The following is an 18,743-nucleotide window of genomic DNA, read 5'->3' on the forward strand; positions in this document are numbered from 1 at the left end:
GCAGCACAGTTCCTTCTCAGAAGTGCCAGCTAGATTGTGAGCTCTCCCCCTGAAGAAGCATTGGACCACAGTCTTCTGATGTAAAGGAAAGAGTTGTGCAAATTACACTAGCATATCAAGATAAATGAGAGAACCATAATGTCAAGAAGGTGAGAGATTCTTTTCAGGTTGCAAACATGCAATATGTAACCAATAAAATCCAAATAGATTCATTTCCTTCTCAGCATTTTAATGCAATGGAAACTCTTTACCTGTTGGTTTCTCTTCCAAATCCATTGCATCAGACACCTTAAACTCCTCATGGCTTTTATCTTCCTCTGGTGCTCTTTCAGCTGGATCAGCATGTGTTGAAAAGCTTTCTTGGTCCTGTTGTCCTAATGTCAGTTTACTCGATGGGGAGGATACAGCAGAAAAGCGGCCATTAGTCAGTTCAGGGCAGGTTGCAGGGGAAGCTTTTTCTAAGTTTGCAACGGAATGGATGGGTGCAGAAGCAAAACCAAATTCTGTCATTGAAAATGCAGAAGGAATGTTACTCAGTGTAGCATGAGGACATACAAGAGGTCTGTCTGGTGTTTTGCAAGATGCATTGAGCAATGCATTAAATTCTGGACCCTCTACCAGTGAATGACCAATGGTGGAGAAATTTTCGGAATGATGCGAAGTATCCAATTTTTTATCCTGAGAGTTTTCTCCAATCACATGGTGACAAGTGTCATCCTTTTCTTCTCTGTCACTACCTACTAAGCAAACAGGTTTTTGATCTTGACATGGAGTCTCCAATGATGTCCCATTGCCTTTTTTGTCACAATACAATTGTTCACTATTTTGTGTAACAACAGGAGCATCAGATTCAGTTTGGTTCACATCTGAACTAGAATGTGAGTCTATTTCTAAATCAGCAACACCTTGGGTGCAACTCAATCCTTCAGGCTCATGGTATTCACATGAATCTAACATATCACTTGGTGCACCCTCATCTCCCTTACTTTCTTCCAGGTCAGTGGGCACCTCCACTGACAACTCTCCCACTACCACCTCACTTTTTAAAGCAACCATATCTGCCTTTTGGTCCTGAATGGTATGTTGTGGTCCTAGACAGACAGGAGGGATGGATGAAGGCATGCAAACAGGCTCTGATGGAAGAATTATCTCAACATCTTCTGACTTGGAACCTTCTGAAGTTAAGTTATTGGATTCATCAGTGAAAAGGTCAAGTTCAGCTTCAGGTGCAAACTCTGATACTTTAGAGGATGTCACTACCTCATAAACTTCCATTTCTGTATTTGGTTCTGCAGCTAAACTGTGGCTTTTTGTATCGTCTACTTTTTCTGATTCACCCTCTGAAGCATCTTGAGTTACTAAAGCCGTATCTTGTGGAGTGATATCAGTGAGATCATCAGGAGCTACTTGATCAATTAACTCTGTAACATTGTTGGTCAGGCTTTGAGAACACTCTAGACATTCATCAGTTAATGCTGCTGCAGATTCTGACAGCGGTGGAGCTGAAGAACCCAATCCTTCTGCAGAAACTGAGACTTCTAAATTGTAATGAGAAGGTTCTGATACAGTTTCACAAACTTCCTGTTGATGATCATCCACTATTGGAGTTTGGTTTGGGAGTTCAGGTTGATTATTGATGTTCCTTTCTTCAAAGCATAAATCCTCCAGCTGGTCACCAGTGTGGCCTGGTGACATCCTTGAGAGTTTTGTGTGACAGGGGTCAAGGAGATTTAGTTGACCAGCATTACTGATTTGTGGGATACTTGAAGTTTCTTTGTGCTCACTTTCTGATACTAAGTTTACTATGTCCAATGGGCAAGCATCATCCCTCAGCTGGGTATCAGTTAGTTCTATTTTTTGATCATCATTTGGTGATACTGCCTCTGCAACTTCTAATGTACTATCATCATGTCCTTCCGAATGGCTGAAGGAACTTATTTCACCAACACTATCTTTTGAACTCTTACCCAAGTTCTCTTCTAGACTTGTATTGTTTCCTATTGCTGAATCAAGGATATATTTCCCACCATCTGTGGCTTTTGAATCATCATTGTCTGTTGATGCACTACATCTTAGTGTAGAGCCTTCCACCTCAAGTTCTTCAGGTGTGTTGGTAGAGATCTCTGCTTCATTATGTGGTATGATTTGTGCCACATTAATTATTCTCAGATCTCCACTTAATGACATATCTGTGGATTTGTCATTTTCATCACTATTATCTTCATTTGACATAGCACCTGCAGTCTCCAAATTATGAGGAGCATCATCCAAAAGAACTTCAGTGACTTCTGTTTGATCTTTACCATCTTCTGGTCCTGTGTCCATGGCATCATCCTCTGGTAATATTTCAGAGAAGTGGGTTTGATCTTGTTCTTTTACTTCACTCGAATCATTTTGCAATAGGCTACAAGACTTCTCCATCTGGGTACTAGGGTCTCCTGAAATCTCTGATGTTTCAGTGGAGTTCCTTAGTAGGATATCTGAGTATTTAGCAATATCGCTTTCTAACACTTTGTCTTGGTATACCACTGTACAAGTAGAATCTGATTTACCAGCATCATCTTCTGATTGAATGTGACTGGGTTTTACTTGCTTAACTTCCACTATTGGCAGAGTCTCCATATCTTCAAACTGGCTGGTGTCACTTCCTATCACATGGACATCACCAACCTTTTCTTGATTCTCCTCTTCCACTGGAAGAGTGCCCATACCTTCAAGCCAATCAGCATCCTCTACTGGCAATGTGTTGCTGAGTTTCACTGGTCCATCAATGTCTTTGATTATTTCTTTGTGGTCATTAACTTCTGATAAACTGACTTCAATAGAGTTGTCATCCGTTCTTGTGCCAGAAACCTCTACCTTGTCAATGACACTTCCTGAGCAGATGCTTGAGACTTGCTCACTGCTATCTCTGATTGACATGTTGGCAACATCTGATTTACATGCAAACTCATCTGGTAAAGTTTCAGAGAATTCTACTTCATTTCCACTATTATCCAATATTGTTTTTATGTTTCCTAATTGGTCGGTATCCTCCCTTGGGCTGCTGTTAGATAGTTCCAGTTGACCAACAGAATCCCCTTGCAGCTTGTCTATTGTAGGATCTGTACATTCTGTAACGACACCAGAAATGTCTAAGTTGCCTGCATCAACATTTTCTGAAGTATCTTTTTCCATTCCATTAATGGTCTTTGGTTGAAAAGAAATATCTTCTGATACAGCATTGGACGTTTCCAGATGACCAGCCATACAAACAGCTGCCAAATCTACAGCTGTGGATCTACTGGCATTATCTTCTGAGGGGAAGTGAGAAACGTCGACTTGATTAATATTATCTATCACTCCGTCTGCACTTTCCAATTTACAAGCACCATCTCTTGAATGGATACTGGTTACTTCCAACTGTCCAACAAAATCCCCAACCTCTGTCCTCTGGATCTCTGACATAATAGTATGATCTTCTGGGAATGCACCTGGAGCCTCAAGTTTCCCATCTCCATCTCTAAATGTTGTCTCTGTGGTCTGTGACTCAACAGAATAAGGTTCTGATTTACTGCTAGAAAGCTCTATTTGACAAGTATCATCTTTTATCATCTGGTTCAAAAAGGTATTGGCAGTATTCTCTAATGATAAGTCTGTAATATCCACTTGATTGGTATTGTCTGGTAAGCTTTCTAAGGGCTCTGTTTGATCATTACTCTCTTCATGTATAATATCCAAGTCTTCTGCTTTATCAACATCATTGTTTTGCAGAATATCGGCGGGTCCCACTTGCCTGCCAATATCTTCAAGAGGTGTAGTGGGAAGTTTGATCTGATTATCATACTCTTCCGAGCTGGTTTTTGGATCAGTGCCAACTTCTAAACTGGAACTCAAGACCTTTAATTGGCTAACAGCACTTGTAGTCTGAACATTAGGAAACCTTACAGGATTGAAGCATTCTTGTGGTAAGGAGACAGAACACATCACTAAATCATTTCTTACTATGGAGTTTGAACTTAACTCAGGATCTGATAAATTAGGTTGATCAATGTCAACTTTTCGTTCAGCATCAAAATCTTCTTGACTGGCAATAGTATAAACTTTGTTTCCTGTTCCATTTTCAACCTGTTGATCTTCAGGTTTTTGATCTGGTTTATCCAGCAATGATTCTGAGTAACTAGACTCCATCTTGGTGGATAGCAACTGAGATGAATCTAATGAGGTCTTATCCTGTTGAGCACTCACATCTGGTGAAGTACTGGTGTCACCAATAGGTTTATTGATCTCATCAGTAGATTTGGTGTCCTTAGCTGGGGGAATGGATTCAGGAAGTTCTGGTTCACTGGTCATGTCATAATCTTCTGTTTCTGATGAAGATAATTCTTTTAATGATTGAGATATTGGATTGCTTGTAAAATCTTGACGTTCCTCATATGCCGAATCCCCATTCACTGAAGCGTCCCCAGGAGCTATGTTCATCATTTCTGTCGGTGCAATGTTGAAAGTCTCATTATGTTGTTCCTCCAGATTATTTTCTCCAAGGTTTTTTGTTGGTGCTCCAACTGCTTTTCCAGTATTTGTTAAATCAGAAAGATTATTGAGGCCAGACCTTGTTTCAGATTGGCATGTACTGGGCAAGGAATGAGATACTTTCTCAATTGGTCTACTGTCATCCGTGTTCTCAGTGGTGGTTCCATGAGGAGGCAGCGTTATGTCTCTGAAGCCCAATGCAATAATGTTTTCAGATCCCATTGCTGGTTTATTTTTAGGTAACATTTGCAGGAACTCTTCAGCATAAAGAGGGACATCACGTTCCTCGACAACACTGTCCTCTGAGGAAGCTAGTATAGAACAAGAAGACTTTGGTCTGAGATCGTCTCCGTGGATATCTAAAATTTGTGATTCATCAGGAGAGGAGGGTTCCGGTGTGTTTAAAATGGCTGAATCTAATGGGAAAGGACTGACACAGGGAGAGTTTTCAGTTTCTTCAAAACTAGTAGACTGATTGTCAATTTTCTTACAGACTGACTCTAAATCCTCACTGATATTATTGATATTTGTGGAATCTATGGTTTTCCCAATGGAATATTGACCACCTTCACATGGTTTCTGTATGGTGAACACAGAATTGTTATTTTCAGAATTTGATTCACTCGAGCTGATGTTTGGTATATCAACATCACTGGCCAGGTCAACAGGCACATTCAAGGACATCTCAGAATTGGGCCCTTTGTTCTCATCATCTCCAGACAGTGTACTGATCATGTCATTGTGGTAATCGTCAAATTTATTCATACCTTCAGGTAAATCAGAAGCTAATTCAATGTCAAGATCGTCTTTATTCAAGTCCTTTTCCAAATGAGAAGAGAGACTTGTTGAATTTGATTCTGTGGGTGAATGCTCCTTTATATCCTGAAACATGGTTAGTGTCCCACCACAGCTATCTGATTGGGTCTGTTCGAAGGTGGGGAGAGATTCCAGCTCTGATGATTGCCTTTCACAGGATGCCAGTTCATGAGTCATTTCCCCAAAGGCTGGAGAGTCAAATGACAGATCTTCACTGTCCGAATCAGTTGAATGTATCTCATTCTCATCACCCTTCACTACCATCTCTGAAAGGTTCTCTGAGTTTGTTTTTATAGACTCAACCAATGGTATTTGCTGAGACTCATCTGGCACATTGGGAAAAGGCAATGAGCTGCCTTCTGACAGTGCATCTGTGTGTAAGGTGTGTGTCTGTAATGGAGAAGCTGTGTCACACGTTGGAGCTTGTAGATTGGTTACTTCAGCAACAAGTACCGATTGGGCTTCATCCTTGCTATTAGTGTCTATGCCCTTGGGTTCCTTTCTGCAATTCTTTTGCACTTCCATTCCAGAACTAGGCGGTTCTTCAGCTTTGCCAAAATTCCCAGTCTGCAGTACTGATGCCATGTCACGCAATGCCATACTTGTAGTGCAGTAGGGCCCACATGCTTCAGAGTCTGATGTCGAAGTTGCCGAGGACATCTCTACCTCACTGTCACTGCCTGAATCAACAGATTCATCTTTTGGTCTTTCAGTACATTCTTCATTAGCTCCTGAGGGTAGGTCATAGTGCTCTGCAGTGATTCTTTCATCCTCTCCTTCAAGAGATGCAGAAGCCGATGATTCTGACGTGGTGTCTTGAAATGCGAAGGATTCGTCAACTCCTGCAGTGATAGAGTTCTCAGAAAGTGAGTAAAGGCATGACACTGAGCTGTCTTCATCTTCATCTCCAACATCACAGTTAACATCAACAGCATGATCGCCTTCAGTAACATCACCACCATCATTAGCTTCATCACAGGGAAGAACATCACCATCATCCTGAACTTTTACCTGTTCTGTTGGGGCTACTGCAGACAATGATGTAATTTCAATAGACTCTGCCTCGAAAATAATACTGCCTCGAAATGATAGTGATGACAAAGGCACCATTCTCTCGTTATCAAGTCCTGCACCAATGGCTTCATATGGAGATTGGAGCATCACCCCAGTCTCGACTTCAGGACCACTTTCTATGTCTGTCATTTCAGAGGGACTAGCAACTTGAGTGGATGGTTGGCCCCCTGGAATGCCAAGTGCTGAAGCTAATGGAATGGATCTTTCAAGCTCATCTTCAACTTCGAGAAAACTGTCATATACAGAACTGATAAAAGTCTTAGAAATTTCCTTGACTGATTCATCTAATGGTAAATCGAGTTGGCCGGAGAGTAAAGTTTCAAATTTTATATCGGGTTCTTTCGCTGTTTTTTTGCTCCTTTCTTCATTAAATGAGTCATTGCAATCTTCAGCAAGTTCCTCAGAGGAAGCAAGAGGAGCATTAGTAGTGCAATCATTGTAATGTTTCCTATAAGCATATTGGTCCATTGCTGTCTTAGATGTGAGCAAGTAGTTATGTGCTGAGTAAGTTGTGCTATCACCTATGTCAGTTGACCCATGATTTACACCCATTTGTTCCACTGATGCACATTCCAATTCAGAAATTAGTTTACTGTCTTTTGATTTCTGACAAGAAAAGTTGTCAGGTAATCCTACTGGTTTTGTGCTTTCTTCCTCAGTTTGATCTTGAATAGGATTAGACTCAAGCTGCCAAGAAACCTCATCAACATTAGCGTCTATTTCGGGTGTACCCATTCCTATTGGTTCGTCTTCATTACTAGGTACTGTTGCAATATTTTTACAATTGTATTCACCATCATCAAACTCCCCCTTGTATTTTGACTCTGATTTGTCTTCTTCCTGAGGAATGGATATTGGATCTTCCAGTTTTCCATCGGAAGTGATTGTACAGTTCTTTTCCTCAGTTGTAATATTCTGTGTTATTGTTGGTGAGTCCCCTAATTCTGTACCAACATCACAGTTTGTCACATCTGATTGTTGATTCATATTATTAGTCTCAATTAATCCAGGACCTTTACTGGAAATGTCCTGATCTTTAAGAGATATATTTTCTTGTCCATTATCTTCATCATCTTCATCATCATCATCATCTTCATCATCATCATCTTCACCATCATCATCTTCACCATCATCTTCATCATCTTCACCATCATCTTCATCACCACCATCATCACCACCGTCATCACCACCATCATCATTACCATCATCATCATCACCATCATCATCATCACCATCATCATCTTCACTAGTTTCAAGATTTTCATTATCAAATGCTAAAGGAGCAAGGTCATCTTGTGTTTCAGTAAGGCACCTTTCAGTTAACTCCTCTGTGGAGGTCCAAATTTCCTCATCAACGATGTTATAAGGAGCATTAGCAAGAGGCAGCCCTTCATCGGACTGCTCCTCATTGAGCTCCTCTGCAAAAGCAGACAATGATTCTACATAGCAAGCAGATACTTCCATTGTTTCAACTTCTGTTAGTAGGTTTGGGGAGCAAGACAAAGATGTGTTTGGGGTCCCTGATGATGTCCAGCTACCTCCTTCTGCTGTTCTGTATGATCCCGAGGGAGAGGTTGGTGGAGAACAGATGCCCTCACTGCCTTCACTCTCCAGGGCTTCAACAGGCTCCTCGTGTAACCCAGTTGTCAAATATGAAAAGAATTTCTGCGCACCACTTGCCATCTTTACTGGAGTGGATGGCGCAGTGAAGAAAAGATCTGGATCTGTGGCACACATATGGTCCACAGCACTGGAATACACAGGCAATTCTTTGGTGGGTTCCAAATAACACAAAGGCATATCAGTGTGTCCAATGGTTGTAACTTGATCCTGAGTTTGTGAAGATTCAGTCTTTACATTTTCAGCCCTTGATTGCACAGTCAGTATGTGGAGAGGATCCATAACCACAGGCTCATCACTTCCAGTGCTTGAAATGTCCTGAAGTTCTGGTGTTGGTGAATACTCAGTACTACCACTCATGCCACTGGGAGGGGAGTTGACAAGACAGAGTGCATCATCGGCAAGAACGTTTCCATTATTGCCTGCTTTCAGTACACCTTGGTCCATTTCTGCACATTCTGTGCCTTTGCCAATGAAAGACAATGGAACTGATGTGTCTGTTTGTATGTTGGGTAGATCGTGATCTTCCTCCACCTCCAAAGTGGCCATCTCTGCCTCCCTGTCTGCTTTGGTATCTGTCAGTTGTATGTCTCCGTCTGGTTCTTCCCTGGATATTGTGTCAGTCTCTGAAATGCTGTCCACCTCTGACACTCCCGAAGACAAGCCTGCACTGGCTTCCAAGCTGGCTCGTGTGGTGGAAGTGAGGGAGTCAGCAGTGGCTGATGGACCATCCAGTAGGTGGCTGTTAACGTCTAGAGCTTCCTTTTTTGATATCCCTGAGCCAATGTCTGCAATGATGAGCTGTGCGCCGTTAGCAGTGCTTAGTCCAAACATGTCTACCATTTCTCGAGCCGCATCCGGTTTGTGCTTGGTTCCTTGGCCTTCATTTTCCGAAGAGCTCCCCTTGATGCAAGATGTGGCTGTAGATGATTCGGGATATGAGCTATCAGTGTCTGTATCACAACTCGCTCCTTCAGGCTGAGGTCGGGCACCTTCATCAGCTGGGCACTCAGCAGGCAGGCTTTCAGCAGCACAATCCGAAGCAGAGCTGGCAGTCAGGAGCCCACTTTGTTCCATTCCCGTAGACCACTTTGAGTCGTCAGCAAGCTGCATCAGGTATGATGAGTCCGTTGTCGGGGAGTCTTGAGGTGAAGTTAGGTCTTTAGGGGTGATGATGCCATGGGTGGAGCCACAGGAAACATCAGGAGAAACATCTGCAGATTGAACAAAAGGAGACAAAAAGTGAAGGCAGATAGATTGCATACAGAAGAGAGCAGACAGGAGAACCTGCCACACAGCTCCGGAGGTACAGGTTCAGTCTTGTCCTCAGGTGCTGATGGTGTACATTTTGCATGTTCTCCTAGTAACCACATGAGATCCCCCAGTACCCAGTTTCCTCCTGTAGCCCAGAGATGGACACTGTGATTTACCTCGTGTAGTTGAGTGGCAGGTAAATCAAGTGTAGTTGATGGGCATGAGTGATAGAATAGGTTACAGGGAAATAAGTTGGTGAATAGGACTGATGGGAATGTTCTGGAAACGGGCATAGACTCGATGGGCCTCCTTCTATATCATGAGAAATGCGAAAATATGAAAAAATAGAAATCTCTGTAACTGTAATACTATATTCTGTTATTGTTTTCCCTTGTACTACCTCAATGCACTGATGTGATGAGATGATCTGTATAGATGGCATGCAAAGCAATGTTTTTCATTGTATCTTGGTACATGTGACAATAATAAACCAATTTTACCAATTTTAATATAGAGAAAGAAGCAGAGTAAAAAAGTTTTAAATATTTTCATCAGACTTCTGTTCATTTCATTTTGTCTTGCATTACCAGACTCCATTCTCCTGCACTTTCATGGTACATAGAATAGTACAGCACAGGAACAGGCCCTTCAGCCCACTATGTCTGTGCCAACCATGATGCCAACACAAACTAATCCCATCTGTCTCCACATGGTCTATATCCCTCTATTCCCTGTCTATCCTGTACCTCTCTAAATGCCTCTTGAATGTTGTTATCATATCTGCTTCCACCACTTCCCCTGTCATGTTACGGGCACCTACCACTCTCTTTGTAACAAAAAACACCATGTAAATCTCCTTTGAACTTTCTCCCCTCTCACCTTAAACTTTTGCCCTCTAGTATTTGACATTTCCACCCTGGGAAAAAAACTCTGACTATCCACCCTTTCTATGCCTTTATAATTTTTATACTTCTATCTGGTCACCCCTCAGCCTCTGTCGCTCCAACTTCTCCTTATATCTAATACTCTCTAATCCAGGCAACAGCCTGGTGAACCTCATTCACACCCTGTCCAAACCTCCACATCCTTCCTGTAATGGGGCAACCAGAACTGCACACAATAATCCAAATGCATTCTAACTATGGTTTTACACAGCTGCAACATGTCTTCCCTACTTTTATACTTTCCTTATAGCTCTGTCAATTTTTCATTTTCAAACACATTCAATTCCTCTCTAAAAGTCCCTTTGGATTTGCTTCCAACACCTTAACAGATTGTGTATGTTTAACCTTTGTTTTGGGACTCATCTCTCATAATTTGCATAGAGCATCAATAGGACATAATTAGATATCTTTAAAAAAAGAGAAGAGAATGAGTCATTTCCTGTTCTTTCATCTGACTACCAATAACCTCCCAAAGTGAGGTCAAGCAGCAACCAATATGGATAAGCAATGCTTTTAATAGGCTCTATAACTTGCCCCTATTGAGCAGGTAAATGGCAGAATCTGGGTAGAGTTGATTAGAATAAAATGGGGTCAGTGTAGAATGAAAGTAAATAGGTGCTTGATGGTTGGTCAATGAGCTGAAGGTCCTGCCAAAAGCAAGATGTTGGAAATCTGAAAGAAAAATGGAAAACGCTGTAAGTTCTCAGCGTGTTGTGCAGCATCTGTCGAGAGAGAAGCAGAGTTAATAGCTGAGGTCAATAACCTTTCAACAAGTTTTCAGGTACAGAGAAAGGGTGGAGGAGAGGAAATTTTCTTAGAACAGCACCTTCTGGAGTCAACCAGAGAGACGATATTAGAGACTGCAGATGCTGGAATCTGGAGCAAAAAACAAACTTCTGGAAGAACTCAGTGGGTCAGACAACTCAGTGGAGTCAGAGGGATGGTTGATGTTTCAGGTCGAGACCCTGCATCAGGACTGGAGAAAAGGTTACACTAGACCTGGTATTGTGCAATAAAACAGGATTAATTAATGACCTGGAGACACAAGAGGCTGCAAAGGGAGCAAAAAACAAACTGCTGGAAGAACTCAGCTGGTCAAGCAGCATCTGTGGAGGGAAATGAACAGCCAAAGTTTCGGGTGGAGACCGTTCATCTGGACATTAATGACCTTATTACTTAGGGACTCCTTGGTAGCAGCAATCACAAGTTAATTGAATGTTATATTCAGTTTGAGGGGCAGAAGAATTGGTCCACAATTAGGATCTTAAATAAAGATGGCTCTGAGAGTAGGTTAGTGAAAGTGAACTGCCAAATTAGATTAGGGAGCAGTCAGTCCAGATGCATGGCAGACGTTTAAAGGAGCTGAGATACTGATCACATTTTTGGAGCAGCCGGCCTGACAAGTCTCCAAGGCCTGGACTTCATTCTAGGTTTTTAAAAGTCGTGGCAAATGAAATAGTTGAAGTATTGGTTTTAATTTTCTAAAATTCCATAGATTCAGAGATGGTTTCATGAATTTGAAAATGACAAATGTAACTCTTTTATTCAAAAAGAATGGGATACAGAAAGCAGAAAACTACAGGCGAATTGCCTTAATATCTGCCATAGGGAAAATGTTAGTGACCATTATTGAAGACGTTATATCAGAGTACTTCAAAAAATTAAAGGTAATCAGCCAAAGTCAACATGGTTAAATGAAAGGAAATCATGTTTAGCCAGTTTATTGAAGTCTTTTGAAGAGGGAACATATGCAGTGGATAAAGGGGAACCAATGATGTACTGTATTTAGATTTCCAGAAGGCTTTTGACAAGGTGCCACATTGAAAGGTTATTATGGAAAATAAGAGCTCATTGTTTAGGAATTACCACACTGGAATGGATAGAAGATTGGCTGCCTAGCAAGAAACAGAAAGTACTGAGGGAATGGTCCATCTGGAAAGGTAAATAGGAAGGGGAGGAAGGGAGCAGAAGCCCTTCGCCCCCATCTAATTTGTCAAACCTTTCCACTGATGAATAATCCCATTTTCTCCAGTCTGTCCACAAAAGTGATGTATTTTATCCCTGATCTCAGGCTGGACCTCATCTCACTCCTAATTCAATTATGTACCTTACTGCAAATAAAATCTATTTAGCCTTCCACCATTCAATAAGGTCATGGCTAAGTTCCATTCCACATAAGACCCCCGCTAATAAAAATCTGTCAATCTCATTTTGAAATTTTTGTCTTTGCCTCAACAATTTTGTTTGAAGAAGTGCTCCCCTGAACGATCCAGCCCTAATTTTAAGATTGTGCCACTTCGCCTCAGACTCTGCTGTCAGATAAACAGTCGTCTCTGCTGAGCTTGTCAAATCCTTTGTTTACTTTAAACATGGTAATTAGATGACCTTGTAACCTTATACAAGCCTAATGTATGTATAATTTAACCTTACAATTAACATTTAACCCCACGGATTTCATTTGTGTCCCTCTTCCAGTTTATTCTTGCTAAAATGAGGAGCCCAGAAGTAAACACAGCATCAAAATGAAACACAAAGTGAAGCTCCTTGGATATGGTACGCGGTGATTTACCAGAGTGGTGTCTGGGACGAGATTACAAAGTTAGAGTAGACAATGTTAAAGACAGTTTTAATACAAGTGTTCAAAATTATAAAAGGTATTGAATTTTGGTAAACCATGCGAGAAATTATTTCCATAAGCAGCAAGCAGAAGATATAGAACTGAGAGGAAGAGAGAAGAGTCTTAGGTACTCTTAGGTAAAGAGTCAGGGTAAAGATTTGTTTTTACTTTTAGATGTTTTTAATTTAAAAAGAACAATTGAAATTATCAATCATGATTTGAACATATTCACTGTAATTATCCACTATGGCCATTATTAACTTCCTGCTTCAGTGGCATAATCATCCACCTTTACATCCACAAATATTAACCCAGATCATTTAAAATCTGTCATTTGACCCAAATCAATATTTTTCTGGCACTGTAACATCTTGTTAGGGGAGAGGGAAGCTTTCCAATCCATGAACTGTTAATTTTCTTAATATCATGTAGATAAAGGAAGATAATATCCTTTGGTTTGGAAGTAAGTTATGAGAGACCATCAATTTAAAATACTTACTTAAGGAGAGAGGAGGGAAATAGGAAGAAATGCCTTGGCCTGTCTCGGTTTGGAATGTCTTCCCAATGAATATTGGATTTGTAGAACCATAGAACAGTACAGCACAAAAGATGGCCATGCAGAAAATTGTGCTGGATTGCTGGAAGGGCTATTTTTTTCTTAAGATAAGATATATTTATTAGTCACGTGTACATCGAAACACACAGCAAAATACATCTTTTTGCATAGAATGTTCTGGGGGCAGCCCACAAGTGTCACCACTCTTCTGGCGCCAACATAGCATGCCCACAACTTCCTAACCCGTACATCTTTGGAATGTGGGAGGAAACTGGAGCACCCGGAGGAAACCCACGCAAACACAGGGAGAACGTACAAACTCCTTAAAAACAGCGGCGGGAATTGAACCCAGGTTGCTGGCGCTGTAATAGTGTTACACTAACCGCTGGTTGTTTCACAATAAAGTGCATTTCTTAAATAAATCCAATACAAAAGTTTGACTGTGATACCTGAGCCTAAAAGATAAATGAAACTCCTTTATATATGCTGATAAATTACCCACAGCTCTGCTGATAGCAAGTCAGAGGGTGCACTATATATGTCATGCAATATACAATGAATTAATTTTTTTAAAGTCATTTTTGGGATCCTGGTGGCTCTGGACACACATGTCTTTACTGGCCATCCCTAAGTCCCCTTCAGGGGATTGTGGTGAGATGCCTCCTTGAACCACTGCTGTCCTTTTACTGAGAGTACTCCTACAGTGCTCTCAGAGAGGGAGTTCCAGGATTTAGGCCCAGTGGTGATGGACCGGTGATATATTTCCAAGTCAGGATGTCGTGTGGAGGTGTTCCCAGAGGAACATAAGAAAATAGGAGTAGTCCCCTTGGCGCCTCAAGCCTGCTCCACCCAACAAATAATGTCATGGCTGACCTGACCCAGCTTCTATATCAGCTCCCCATGCACCTAATAGCCTTGTTCTTCTCTGGAGGTCAGAGTTTGAGAATTGCTGGCAGAGTAGTCTAGCAAGTAACTCAACTGTATCTTGTTGATATGCATTGCAGTCACTGCATGCAGGTGGAAACAAATGTTTAGAGTGGTAAATGGGATGTCAGTCAAATGGCTGCTTTATTCTGGATAGTGTCACACTTCTTGAGCATTGTTGGAGATACAATCACCTAGACAAGTGAAGAGTATTGCATCACGCTCCTGACTTGTGCCTTGTAGATGGTAGAAAGGTATTGGAGAGTCTCTCCCTATAGCAAGCCCAGTCCTGACCTGCTCTTGTATCCCTGTATGTATGAGGCTGGTGAAGTTGAAGTTGTGATCAATGGTCATCCCCAAAATATTATTCTGAGGGGATTCAATGGTGGTAATGACATTGAATGTCAAGTATAGGTGTTGATGGAGGTAGTCATCTCCTGGCACTTTTGTAGCATAAATACTACTTGTTCTGCTACTAAAATGTAAGAGCTTGTAGGGGCAGCCTTAAAAGATACATCCAAACTCATACTGTTCTTCCTCAGTACACACACTCAGTGAGGTATTTCAAATATTTTACCCATTAGCTCACAACAGACCTAGAGCTGAGTCAAGGAAAATCCAGCACTTAGAGACTATGGGTCAAAAGTCACCTGTACCTCACAACTTACGGTGTTAAATTACTCATGTACTTTATCTTAAAATGTTACTTTCTGAAAGAAATCTATCTCATTTTATTAAATGAATACTACCTTCTTAAACCATCTTGCAAGGAAACGTGTTCCATAGATTTAACTAATCATCCACTGAAATATTTTCTTCTGCAGATTAGTTTTGATTTTGCCTACCTTTAGGCACTGGCTATGTTCTCTGCTTTGACTGTGCACAAAAATGTGGGATTACAATATATGAAACAAGCAGGGTAACTCCATTGTGGGTATCCTTGGCTCAACACACATTTGGGTACATAAATCCATCATTTACCTCCTTCTCACCATAGTTTATGATTGACGCACATCTTTTATCCTCCCTTTCCTGCAGCAAGGACAGATGGCTGGCTAATCACAGGGGATGAGTGGAATTCTATCTATTTACGTTCTCAGATAATGCAGCCATGCCAATTCTGTTCAGCAGTCTGGGTCTAGAAAGAGCTGCTGCAGCGTGTTGGCTGCAGCACAGGAAGGTTGGGGGTGGAGCTCCAGATGGGACCATCGTCATAGACAGACCACAGGGTATAAACAGATGGTACTGCCTCTGCAGCCAGGCCAGCCATTTGTCTGTGTACTGACTTAAACAATTCATTGGATGGCAAAGAACCATTCAGAAAGTAGCAAATGTCTCCAAGTACTGAATAAATTGAAAAATAACCATTTGTTGGAAAAAACAAGTGAGTAGTGAAGCACAGAAGACAGACTCTTTTGCATCATAATATTAAAGGGTTCTGTAGGGTTTTAAACTAATTTCTTCCCGGTTCTGAACATTATCCACACTGGCAAGGTTTTGTGAAAGCAAAATGCTGCAGATGCTGGGAATTTAAAAGAAAAATGCAGAGTACACAGCAAATCAGGCAGCAGAACATCCTAGGTATTCCTAGCATTTTCTGTATATATTATTGGAAAAGTTAGTGGGTTTTTTTGACCACCTCCTAATATAATGGTGTGCTTTTCTCATCACAAGCATTGAATGGTTTGACCCATAACTTCAAAGATTAGGGAGAATCGACCATGTAGTGTGGGCTGGAATCATGGCTAGGTCCAGATTGTTATGGCAATCCTCTTCACTGACATACATTTGTGACCAACAGGAGGCCAATCCAGTTGCTTCAATAATATTTTTTTTCTGGCGACAGCTTACAAATTACTACACTTATTAGACCAGTAGTTTTTACTAGACTGCCAGGGGTAGTGGTGGAAGCAGATACAGTAGAGGTATTTAAGAGGCTTTCAGATAGGCATGTGAATATGCAGGGAAGGAAGGGAGGAATATGGACCATGTGCAGGCAAAAGGGATTTAGTTTACCAGCATAGTGTTCAGCACAGTCCAAAGGGCCTGTTGCTGTGCTGTACTGTTCTATTTTCCTATTGAAGTCTCAGCACAGAAACAGGTCATTTGGCACCATTATAACACCGTTATAACACCGTTATAAGTGTTTTATTCACGTTGACTCCCTCTCTAATAACTTCTTTCCTACCCTTCCACCTCCATATCTTTCAGTTCCTTTCTCCTTCTTGTGCGTATCAAGCCTCCCCTTAAATATTTCATTGCTGAGTGCTCAGCCACCTTATGTGGCAACATGTTCCACATTGTAACACTCTGCATAAAGAATATCCTGCTGAATTCTACATTTGATATGCTGATAGCTATCTAATATTTATGCCTTCTTGTTTTGGTCTTATCCATAAGTGGAAACATTTTCTCCATATCCATTCCAACTCCACGGTGGACGGGTTTGAACTCAAAATGTCCAAACTGCCAGGCAGATACTGTCTTCCTGATATTCACGTTGGAGTATAATTACACAGTTTCTGTAAACTTAAAATGCTTCATGTGAGTGAGGCTTGTTCAGGGCTTCGAAGACTTCCAGTAATCATTACCACAGAGTCCCTCTGCAATAATTACAGCCACAGCCTGATTGTGATCCAATGTCAAAATGTCACATGCAGTTTTCCCGCATGAGGCTTTATGTATACAGTATAGACATGATGGGCCAAATGTCCTCCTTCTGTGTCAAATATTTCTGTGATTTTTATATGCTTTCTGGGGAATAAGCACAGGATGGCTTGGTTTCCCTCCTCTTCCAAGCCCAGTGTGTATAAATGTTAAATAAAATCAAAAAAGTGCTTGAAGCACTCGCAGCTCATGAGCCTGAAACATTGATGCTGTTTCTCACTATATGGATGCTGCCTGATCCAGCATTTCCAGCATTTTCTATTTTTATTTCAGATTTCAAGCATCACGGCATTATGCTTTTGGCTGAATGTTATCTTTCTTGTCATAGGTTCAAGCCCTGTCCAGAGAAGTGAGCACAAGATCCTTGAACTTCAGTGAAGCAAGTCCTGTGCAGGATAGAGATGTAGACTTTTGACTCTTTTAACTGCCATATCAATTACCCGGCTCCTTGATGAGGGTCACTATCAAACAGTGAAGGACTTAAACCCACAATGAGGGGCACTATCCCAGGGTGAAGGATCTGGGCCCATGCTGAGGGACTCTACCCCAGGTTGAAAGGCACCGACCCACACGGAGGGAATCTATCCCAGGGAGAAGGTCAATGATTGACTGAGAGCACAATTGAAGGATAGTGATGCATTTTGGGAGGACTAATAAAAATAGGACATAGACAATGAATGGTAGGGCCCAAGAGAGTATTAAGGAACAGAGAAAACTTTGTATACAGTTCCAAGGATCCCTGAAGGCAACAGCACAGATAGAGAAGGTGGGAAGAAGGCATAAGGGATTCATTAGCCAAGGCATATAAGAGCAGGAGGTTATGGTCCAACTTTATAAAATGTTGGTTAGGCCACAACTGGAGCACTATGTGCAGTTCTGGTTGACACACTATAGGAAGGATGTGATTGCACTGGAGAGGGTGTAGTGGAGATTCACCAGCTTGTTGCGAGGGATGGTGCATTTCATTAATGAGGAGACACTGGATAGCTTGGGTTTGTTTTCCTTGTAGAGGAGGAGGCTGAGGGGAGACCTGATTGAGGTATACAAAATTATGAGGGGCATAGAAAGGGATAGAGAGTGAGAAACTTTTCACTATAGCAGAAGTGTCTAAAACCAGAGGGAAGTGGCTTAAGATAAGGGGTAGCAAGTTTAGAGGGGATCTGAGGAAGATTGTTTTCCTCCCAGAGGGTGTTGGGCTCTGGAACACACTGCTTAAATGGGTGGTGATGGCATGTACTCTCACAACACTTAAGAAGTATCTAGACGAGCACTTGAATTGCTAAGGCAGAGAAGGTTATGGGCCAAATGCTGGAAAATGGGATTAGTGTAGATGGGTACTTGATGGTCAGCATGGACATTGTGGGCTGAAGGGCCCGTTTCCATGCTGTATGACTCTAAGACACTTAGGATAAAAGTAGTAGGAAAGGGAAGTAAATCAGACTTATAGAAAGAGACATAGTTAAGGGAATTACAAATTCACCTTTCCCTGAAGATACTGACCCGCTGAGTAACAGTCTGATTCCGTGAACAAGAAGTCTATGGGAAGAAACGGCAGTGATCAATAAATAATAGCAATTCATCATCAATGTAAAGCAAGAGATGAGAGGTGATCTGACACTGTTGTGTGAGCGGGAAGCTGACTAATGATCCATACAGAGAGCTGGTTTTCAAGCTGCCCAGAAGGTATCTCAGTTCCAGTGTGCGTCACAACATGTGCCTATGCCTACACCTCGTTAAAATGCATGGCCACCTCTCAGGG

General features: G+C 41.5%; 1 protein-coding gene across 2 annotated transcripts in view; it reads right to left on the bottom strand.

Moving 5' to 3' along the window:
• Positions 1-18,743, bottom strand: part of LOC127574517 (uncharacterized) — a 49,775-nt gene that overhangs the window by 17,128 nt on the left and 13,904 nt on the right. For both annotated transcript variants that reach the window (XM_052023558.1, XM_052023557.1), the window contains exon 2: positions 252-9,236. In XM_052023558.1, coding sequence (XP_051879518.1) covers positions 252-9,236 — 8,985 coding nt within the window. The remainder of the gene's footprint in view (positions 1-251; positions 9,237-18,743) is intronic.

Source organism: Pristis pectinata, chromosome 9 (assembly GCF_009764475.1).
Source record: "Pristis pectinata isolate sPriPec2 chromosome 9, sPriPec2.1.pri, whole genome shotgun sequence".
Classification (NCBI taxonomy): Eukaryota; Metazoa; Chordata; class Chondrichthyes; order Rhinopristiformes; family Pristidae; genus Pristis; species Pristis pectinata.